Source organism: Diadema setosum, chromosome 15 (genome assembly GCF_964275005.1).
Source record: "Diadema setosum chromosome 15, eeDiaSeto1, whole genome shotgun sequence".
Lineage (NCBI taxonomy): Eukaryota > Metazoa > Echinodermata > Echinoidea > Diadematoida > Diadematidae > Diadema > Diadema setosum.
In genome coordinates, this window is record NC_092699.1 from 33420323 (window position 1) to 33430083 (window position 9761).

At 38.8% G+C, this 9761-nt stretch overlaps 1 protein-coding gene across 1 annotated transcript; it reads left to right on the plus strand.

Moving 5' to 3' along the window:
* The first annotated feature begins 251 nt into the window (after nucleotides 1-251).
* Nucleotides 252-6237, plus strand: LOC140238817 (uncharacterized). Its single transcript, XM_072318716.1, has 4 exons — nucleotides 252-460; nucleotides 2052-2845; nucleotides 3478-4103; nucleotides 4932-6237. Exons 2-4 carry the CDS (start codon nucleotides 2104-2106, stop codon nucleotides 5163-5165), a joined length of 1602 nt encoding a protein of 533 aa, XP_072174817.1. The 5' UTR covers nucleotides 252-460; nucleotides 2052-2103; the 3' UTR covers nucleotides 5166-6237.
* The last annotated feature ends 3524 nt before the right edge of the window (nucleotides 6238-9761 follow it).

The following is a 9761-nucleotide window of genomic DNA, read 5'->3' on the forward strand; positions in this document are numbered from 1 at the left end:
AATGCTTACTTCCGTTTCCGGTGTGCACTTATGTTGCCCAGCGACGCTACGCTTGTTTCCGGTAAATCATATGCGCTGCGCTGCATTGCATATAGCATGCATGCTGCTAGCTGCATGCTAGCAAGGTGGATACTGTACAAACTTCGAACGGGCCAGAGGTCGCCCGGGATGCTGGCGCTGAACAGGGTGCAGTGTGGTGGTGGGGGTGCAGGCTAGCGAACCAACATCTAAACATCTATCAGTGGGGAAAATCGCATGCCTGCGTGACGACACGTAGGCAGCAGTCTGTGCTAGATTGCAGAGAGCTGTCCTTTTATTCCCCCTTTTTACACCTTGGCAGGGAGCACAAAACATTCAAGATGAAACCCATATAGGTTCTAAATAAACAGGAAGATATTTACGACGAGTCAACCGCGTGATCTCGACATTTTGATACATATTTCGTGCCGACACAGGGCGGGTAAGCGAAGCCGTGTTTTTCCAATTTCGGATTGAATGTTTGTACAAAACCATTACTCAATTTACTGTTAGCATTTTGATACTCTGAAACAAAGCACTTAAAAAAAAAAAAAAAACCAAACCCAGGAGATCTGATATCTTAGGTTTTATACATGGACCTACCACTGGTAGGGTTGGACCTACTACTAATCGACCGCGTAATGTTTATTTGCTTGATAAGAATATTTAACACTGAAATTCACGTAAAAAACTTGACCTACGTGATTGAGAAAATCCAGCTCTATCAAATGCCGTTATTCCCTTTTCGATTCGAAGTTTCAGCGCAAAAATATCGCCGACGAACTTGCGTGGCCTCGTTTCGGCTCCCCGCGGTAAATCGCGTTTTTAGGATCGACCGCTGATTTTGCATTGACAATGCACGTAAACCGAGTTGTATTGAACACCGTGTTGTACCAAGCTTTTTAGAAGCCTTTTAGAAACTTCCATAGACATTACATTGTGCTGTCATTACGATTCGGTGAAAATATTCATTCGAAATTTTGTCCTTGATTAAAACCATTAATGAACAGTGAATTATCGCGTTTTCCCACACCATCCTAATCTACATTCAAAGCCAATCCATTTTTATGTACTTTGCGCGCAGAGAAGTGCGTACTAAGTGTTCAGTGCGCGAATTATACGCGGTCGGTTTCAATAAGGGTGGTCGATATGTAGTAGGGCTACTATACCACTCATTGACTACTTTTTGAATGAATTTTAATCTGAATACCGTATCTTGTATCTTTGATTTTAATTGAAAATATCCCTCATTTTCACCTTAATTTCATTCGTCCACTCGAGGCAGAAAATACCGCAGATTCATATCCCGGGATCAGATTGCTGACTTGTTGTACCGTACGCGCAGAGTTCTCGGCAGCAAACGCAAGTGATATTTTTCACTGTAGATATCTACACCAGTGCAAGCTCATCATTTTAATTGACTGCATTAAAAGCATGTAACGTTAGGCCTAAATCCAGTGGATGGGCAGATATGTGTTAACATTAAAAAAAATAATTAGGCCCTACGTGTATTACTATTACTAATGAGGATTTTCTTCAATTCTTTTTCCTCCTGTTTCCTCAGGTTACTACCTGTATATCCCCGCCCCTAATTTTTCTTTATTTATATTCATGTTCAAATGTTCCAGCATATTGCGCCCTGTCCTACGCATAGTTTTGATTTTATAGTTATACACGAGAAAGCTTTTGCGCGAGGGTGGTCGATCCAAAAATAGGTGGTCGATGAGTAGTAGACTTACAACTATACAAGGCGAGGTATCCTCTATTTTCTTTAGGATGTATGTTTATGACTGCCCTACAACATGTGTGTCACCAACCCCGGGGCGCTCCTTCAGTACCTTGTACACAGTTTAACTGTGGGAGCTTTGCGTTCCGCGTTCGGGCTGTGTTTCGCAGTTAGTGTGTCACATACAGTGTACGTGTATTATTAATTGCAGTCGCAGACTTCAAGAGTGCTCTTATTTTGATTCCCTTATGCATGCATATTCACTTTGAGTAACATCTCCTATTTTTGTGTGTGTGCTTTAATACAGCATTGGACTGAGGTATATAACCATGATGAAGGAACCTACAATGTAGTTCTATATGATGTCAGCAACACTCGTCCAGCAGAACTCTACCCTCACAGATGTTTTGACCCCTGGTTCCCCATCGGTCAGCATCATTTCCCCGGTCATGGCCGTGTCCGTCTGCCGTCCAGCCCTGGCAGAAGGACTCCCTTCTCATCGAGGGGGCAGTGGCTCTCAGCGATCCAGAGCGTCTTCGGCCAGATCCCTCCCGAGCCACATCCACTTCAAGGGGCACAACAACGAGGCCGAACAGACGTCGCTCAGTCTTTCATCTTCCGTCCTGCAACCGTATCCGCCCATTAACTGCCTCCCCAGCGGGAAGGATATCCTGACGCTTCCCAAGATTGCAAGTTCGTCCAAGATATACAGCTCAGAGTCCCTGGGTGGCACCACTACCATCGATGCAGCTGATGCCAGTCACGCGGGAGGCTCCGCCCTTCTAGACACACCCAACCCTCCAAGCATCTTCCCAAACTTCCGCGCCCTCCAGCGCCTGGCTGCAAGTGCGAAGCTGAGAATCAGCAGCCTCAAGTCCAAGGAGGCAAAGGCAGTCACTGCGATGCTGATCCAAGAGAAAAACACTGGTATGAGTAGCGAGGATGCATCCCCCGGTGATCAGTCACATGGATGCATTCTTCAGGACAGTGCAGCCCAGAGCAAATTGCATGATTTATCACGGTCTTCACAACAGGAAGATTCCGTCCAGTACACATTGAGCGATATCAATTCTACAGCTCAGAATGACAATGATAGTCCAAGTAAGTATATTTGGTATAAAAATATTACTCTGTTTACCCTTAATTCTGACCATAACCTTATTAGTGTTTCCTGTCTTGTTAGCTTATAGTAGTATGTGACAGTCACTAATTACAACAGTGGCTTTTGAATAAAAAGAAAACATTCAGACTTGAACGAATCCAAATTCATATCTATACTTATGCTCAACTTGTTGGGAAAAGAAACCTCAGCAAGCTTCAACAGAATGGACAGCTCTAGGGATGTGTCATGCAATGGTTGAAAAATATGTGAGGAAAGTAAGTTTAGAAAAAAAAGAGAAAAAAATCATGAGAGAAAAGACATGTACATACCTACAATGTCCCACGTATTGTTGAACTATAATGCGCTGGCCATCAGTTAAAGACTTTAGTGGCCTTTTGTAGTTTTAAAATGCTCTTTTGAAAATGTATGTTGTTCATAGACATGTGCCATCTCATATGTTTCTCCATGCGTATTAATAGCATATTCCTTCTCTTTAAAGGACTTTTACGTACATCAAGTCTGATAATACATTGACATAAATAACTATTGTGGATTATATGCATTATGAAGTCCTACAAAATATTCCTCCAGACAAATAGCAAAATTATATTGCATTTGTACCATTACACAGGCATCTCGGGAACTAAAGTCACACGCTTTAAGAGGAGTAGATCTCGAAGGAGAGGTAGGAAAACCCCCGCAAGAAAGAAGAAATCCTCGCCTTCTCCAGTACACGACGAAGACGATGTGTTGGGAAACTTCAACATGGTTTCGACTGTCACCCTGAACAATCGTTGGGAGAACAAGAAATTTCAGACATTTAGTACAAAGTACAACAAGAAATTCACCAGCAAGGCCAAGGTGAAGAATCATGCGAAGAATTCCAATAAGAGTGGCAAAGGAATGGCTCCAGTTGAAGTGGCCGAGATGACAAATGTGATAGACTCCAAAACCACCCCTTCTAATGAGCAGCAAAAATCGGCTAACAATGGATTTGTTGTCGGAGGAGCTCCAACCACCAGGATGGTCTTGGAACAAGCAGCTTCCATCTACAGCTCTAAAAACCATGTGAGCATGCGGTTGAGCAACCCCAAGAATTCCGGTGCAGACAATCTCATCAAGAAGGTGTTCCTCTCGGAAAAGCAGTCGGGGACGCTGAGGGATTGTGGGAGGCTTGTTCCCTGTGCCCCGCCCACCTCCCCCACCCAGGAGCAGTTGGAGCAGTATGAGTATGTGCCGTCACTTACTGATTTAAGGGTAAGAGAAGTTTTTGGGTCACACCTATCCTTTTCCTCTTTCAATTGCTCTTCACCATAAAGCCATAATGAAGATCATATGTTTCTATCAAATGAAAATCGTAATAAACTTTTGCAAATGATAAACTTATAACAGCACAATTGCTAGGTAATTTTAGTACTTCTGTGAATTGTTTGCCATTAAAAACCTGATAGACAATTCAAATGTGCACATCACAAATATTTAACAAGGTAGATTCAAAGGATCCGACATATGTATAAACACTTCACAGAAGTGCTTATAGCCTAAGAAACTTGTGCACTACAACTGTGTACATTTCACTGACTCAAATTGGACACATATATATGAGCCTCCGTACACATCCCAGGTATATAAATTGATCTTTTGACGTAACGTAAAATTCCAAATCAAGTAATCATTCAGTTTAGATGAAAGATATTTCAAGATTAGCTCTGTTTTATCTCACTTGGGAAGGGTCATTGCAAAGCTTTGGATCTGCATATGACAGAGATTGTTTTCTTATCATACTTGAATCACTTTTGACTACTGTAAAAGTGGAAATTTTTGTGGTGTTGAAATTTTTGCGCATTTTGCATGAGCAGAAACAAACGCAAAAATAGCTAGCATGTGAATATTTTTGCTTGCCATCTGTTCCAGCAGCTGATGTCTTGATTCCTCGGAATTAAAAACATGTGTAACTCTTTTCTTTTTTTTGCCCGGCTGAGCGTGAAAAATTAGTCACGCGAAAATATCCACTTTTACAGTATGTGGTATTTAAAGGTTCTGTTTATGGTAAAAAGTTCTCCCCCTGTCATGTGCCACCCACAGAGTCAGCGATCCCTCAAGGAGAAGCTGACGGTGATGGACTCGGAGGAGAAGAAGAAGCGTCAGAAGCAGCGGGAGGAGCGAGCGAGGCAGGAGAAGCAGATGATGCGCTCCAACATCTGCGCCCTGAGGCAGCGGCAGCGGCTGGAGATCTACGCCCTCAACAAGGTCATGACCCAGCTGGAGCACAGCCAGTTTGAGAAGTTCTGCGAGAGCATGAAGAAGGACAAGAAGTGAGCCATGCCAACCTCACGGTTCAGGGAGCGCCTCATCATCTCCGTCGGAAGAGAGATTTGTGATACTGCCGCGTGTGTCCTCGAGAGTTCAGATACGTACATATATGTTTATGTCGATCATGATGTCAATCAATCTGTAAACAGACAGATCTGCAGGTCAGTCTGTCGACGAAGGACACATTTTGGATAGCATGAAATGTGTCATTTTGGATACAATATATATGCCTCAGTTGCCAATGTTTTAATTTCATATATATTCCTAGTATCATTTCCCCTTTCAAAAGTTTGTGTACACCAAACTCTCCTATAAAGTAGTATCAAGTCCATGCTCAAAATTGGCTGTTAAAATAAAGAATAAAAATGCCATTTCCTCTGCTTCCCTTTATAGTTCTTCCTTGTCCCTCATCTCCCCCCCCCCCCCAAAAAAAAAGAAAGAAAGAAAGAAAGAAAGAAAGAAAATAGTGTGTATTAGCACAGAATACTTTGAATTTAAATGGTAGATTTTTTTTTCCCAGCCCATTGCAGTTATTCTACACTTTCTTGTTGCATATTCTAGCAATTTTGTATCATAGAAAGGGTTTTTGTGTAGTTTCCAAGCAAATGGGCATCCACACTACAGACAGACTCATCAAACACACATTCATTGAAATTGTCTCCATAGAGCATGCCTTAGAGAAAGTGCTATCATATGGCACCTCAATAATTGATTAATGTCTGAAATGTGAGTAGAATTAGTAGAATCAATAATTGATTAATGTCTGAAATGTGAGTAAAATTAGTGAAAATGCTTTATTAGAAATGTTTGAATACCTTTTTCTTTGTATGTTTAGTTTTTATGGTCCCAGAGAATTTTGTAGAATTCTGTATACCCCACCCCTTGAAACGTATAGGCTTACTACACTGCCGACGCCAGCGCCACTTCTGGGTTTCATCAGCTAACAACCAAAAAAACAAAAACAAAAAAGGCTTCAGCGCTAAAACAAAGCCTTGCCACACTCAAGCAAACCCGGTAAGGTAACACACAAAGGCTGTTTGCTGTAACTTTGGTTCATGATGTCATAATCTATTATGGATGCTGGCACTCCTGTGCTTTGTTTCTGTGTTTAGAAGAGAAGAAAATTCTAAATTCTAGATGGTTGAAAACTTTGACCGTCATAAAATTTCTTTATACGTAAATATATGTCATATCATGTTAGAAACAAATTCTTCAGATACATCTACTGCACATTTTTCTGTCTTTGGCCTGTTTTATATACTTCGTGTGAAATGATCAAATATCAATATGCATTGTATTTGTATCATATTAACAGTACTTCACAGTTTTTGTGGTATATACTGACCAAGCTAATTAATATTTGGCGTATACAGTATACACAATAATTGTGTACCATTCTGGTACTCATATACTGCTGCCTCAGATGGTGCAAGTGTATTCTTAAATATTAGAATCATGTTCACTGTAGCAGGTGGTTGATAACTAAGACAAGATACAAACTGAGCAGAAATAAGATGGTAAGGATGAGTCCGCATTCTGAATCTCTAATTTTCTATACTGCTTACTGACAAAATGTATTCTTTGCTGTAGAACTTATTTTGCTTTCATAGATTGTGGTGCTGTTTGTATAGAGAAAAAATGTAAACATTTTTATATATGAAAATCACTATTTTTCATCATGTTTGCCAAATTCCAATGCCATCATTCTGATTCTTTGCACTTTATACTGGTTTCAATCGCTTAATTGGATGTGATGCATAAGAAAAAAAAAATAGACTAGATAAACCATGAGTCTGGAATTTGAGAGAATTTTTTATTTTTTTTTTCTGCAGGTACATTATACCAAATACATCCTATTGTATACAACATATATTTTATCAGCACTATCATTTATCATTTCAGAAAATGCACGGGACTTACAGACACTTCGAAAGTGGTTGAATTTGCTATTGAGAACAAAAGTGACAGAATAATAAATATGTATTATCCCTTTTTAACCAGCAAAACTAGCAGCTGCTCACCTTGGAGAAGATATTCATTATGGCATTCAAGGGAGGCAATATTTTCTTGTATTAATGTTTATCACCTTGCTACAGCCAGTTGACTCAAAAGCTTCATGAAAATAGACCCATTATTATGATAGAAGTCACATACAGTATTGTGAACTTGAAAAATATCAGATTTTTATTTTCATAAAAACTTCTGCAAGCAATATTCATTATCCTGGAAAATTCTGTGAACAGATACAGGAATGGTATTTCCACTATTAAAAGCCAGGGCAGCATACAAACCTACTGCACCTATAGTTGATAAAGATGAAAAATTATACCTACATCTGTACTGTTCAGCAGCTAACTTTAAAATATGAATTTTACACATGCACTTGATTATTTGCTGCCTGTTCATGCTCCTTTAATTGAACAAGCAAAATAAACATTACTCAATTTCAAGGATTGAACAAAAAAAAAAAGAGAAAAAGATTCAAAGGTCAACCCAATTGAATGGTGAGAATCAAATGCAATATTGCAATAAAAAGGCAAGAAATCATAGTTGTGACTTGATTATAAGACAAACTTACTATGCATACTTAATATTTAAATTACTCATTGCATACACTGTACTATTGATGGAATGCATCAACACCGTAATGGCGTTTGTTTTTACACAGTGCAATAGATATTAGATTTGCTACGGATTATCTCCCTCTGTCTGTGTTCCTAAAATCGTGTTAAAATCTCATATCACGTAACAGTTGTACATTTCTTTGTGTGCTTGAAAACAAAATGATCTCTTTAAATAATCTCTTTTTCAATCCACTAGAGGTACAAAATCCTTTAAAGACTGTTATTTCTGATGAGAACTGTGTCTGTTTCCAAAAATGAAGTATGCTGTGGTAATAAGTATTGTACACATGAACAATTGACAAATTGGTATGATTTTTTATTTATTTATTAATTTTTTGTTGTTGTTGAAAGGGACCTTCAAGAGGTGGGAGTTTTGACCAGTATTTGCACTCCTTCCAGTCATTGAGCTATGATTTTTTCCCCCTGGAATGGTATTAAAGTGAACGTTTTAGAATACCAAATGTCTACGTAGATTGAAATTCTTGCTACACTTAAATGGGTTGTCTAGTGTTATTACATTTAGAGGTGTTTTTTTTTTTTTCCCTAATACCATAACTTTTTTTTTTCAATAAAAATTTAATCTTTTAACATCTAATATGATGGTCTGGCAAATGACAGCTAAAAGCAGACAAAATGAGTATGTAGGCAACAACTTGAATGAGTGGTCTAACTTCCATGCCAGTCAAGGATAAAATTAATTTACAAAACTCTAATATGATGGCCTATGAGTGCATTATGAATTAGAAATGAAGTGGTGAATGATGGATTGTTCTCATACATATCTATTATCCTCAATGTCACACAGAACCAGTTTCCTTTCTCTGGGGGCCTTTGCAATTATTGTGACATTCAATTATGGCTGCTGCTATCATGACAAGTGATTGTGTCCTGGCTGCTGCCATGGCAACCGCTATTGTTAATACTTTGCAGTTATGCTATTACCATTTTTATGATCAGAAATGAGCTTTCGAGCCATCGTTGATATTTTGCAAACTTTATATACACATATAAGCTGCTGTATACAATGTATACTGTTGGAATTTAGATGATCAGTATTTTTTTTCTGTGTGCTAGGTCAGATTCAGATGAATTTTGCATTTTTTTAATTTGCCTGTTGACATAATGTTACTACCAATTCAGTGTGTAGATTCATGTGGATAAGTGGACAAAATATTAGTATGTGTGTATTTCTGTGATAGTAGCATTTGTGCAAATATTTGAACGCTATTAAGCATAAAAAAAATGTTTTAATGGCTTGTAGATTCGATGCTTCAGAAGAATCTTCCAGTTTCAACCTTAATCCTTTTCACAGGACTCCTGCTTATGTGGGCCAATTGTTGTACTGTAAAAGTGGAAATTTTCGCGTATTTCATGCAACCAGAAACATGTGCGTGATGTCTTGATTCCGTGGAATTAAAAACAAGCGAAACTCTTCTTATCTAGCCAAGTGCGAAAAATTAGTCGCGTGAAAATATCCACTTTCACAGTATTCCCACGTGAAATTTTGCTGCTTGCAAAAATAAAGCTCAGTTAAATCTGGACTAAGATGTTTCTGTGGTAATCATGCATGATTAAAGAGAACAAAATTAATGTATTTTGAAATCGATGAGGAAAGACATGACATGGACCTTAGAAATCACTTGTTCTAAGAACTGATGCTGAACAATAAACCACTCGAAGCATACTGTTGGTGTTCTGTCCTGAGGATGCATGGGTCTTCCGTGACAGATTGGCGATGTGGAAATATGCTCTCTTGATACATTATTCTGTTTTCTTTTTATGTTTGCTATCAAAGGGAACTCACAGCCAGAAAGTATTCATTCACATTTTCACAATTGTCTGCCCTCCATTGTATGCCATGAAAGATACATGTAGGTGAAATTTTCATTTTACTGTATAAGGTGTTATTTTCATGAGGGCTTAATTTTCGCAAACTTCGCAAATCACTATTGGATCACGATTTTAACAGCACACAAAA

Bases quoted from the DNA above. Each gene is read 5' to 3' on its own strand.
- LOC140238817 (XM_072318716.1), top strand. From the start codon at position 2,104: ATGATGTCAGCAACACTCGTCCAGCAGAACTCTACCCTCACAGATGTT. The intron at 2,846-3,477 runs GTAAGTATATTT...ACCATTACACAG, and splicing joins GAATGACAATGATAGTCCAA to GCATCTCGGGAACTAAAGTC. The intron at 4,104-4,931 runs GTAAGAGAAGTT...TGCCACCCACAG, and splicing joins CGTCACTTACTGATTTAAGG to AGTCAGCGATCCCTCAAGGA.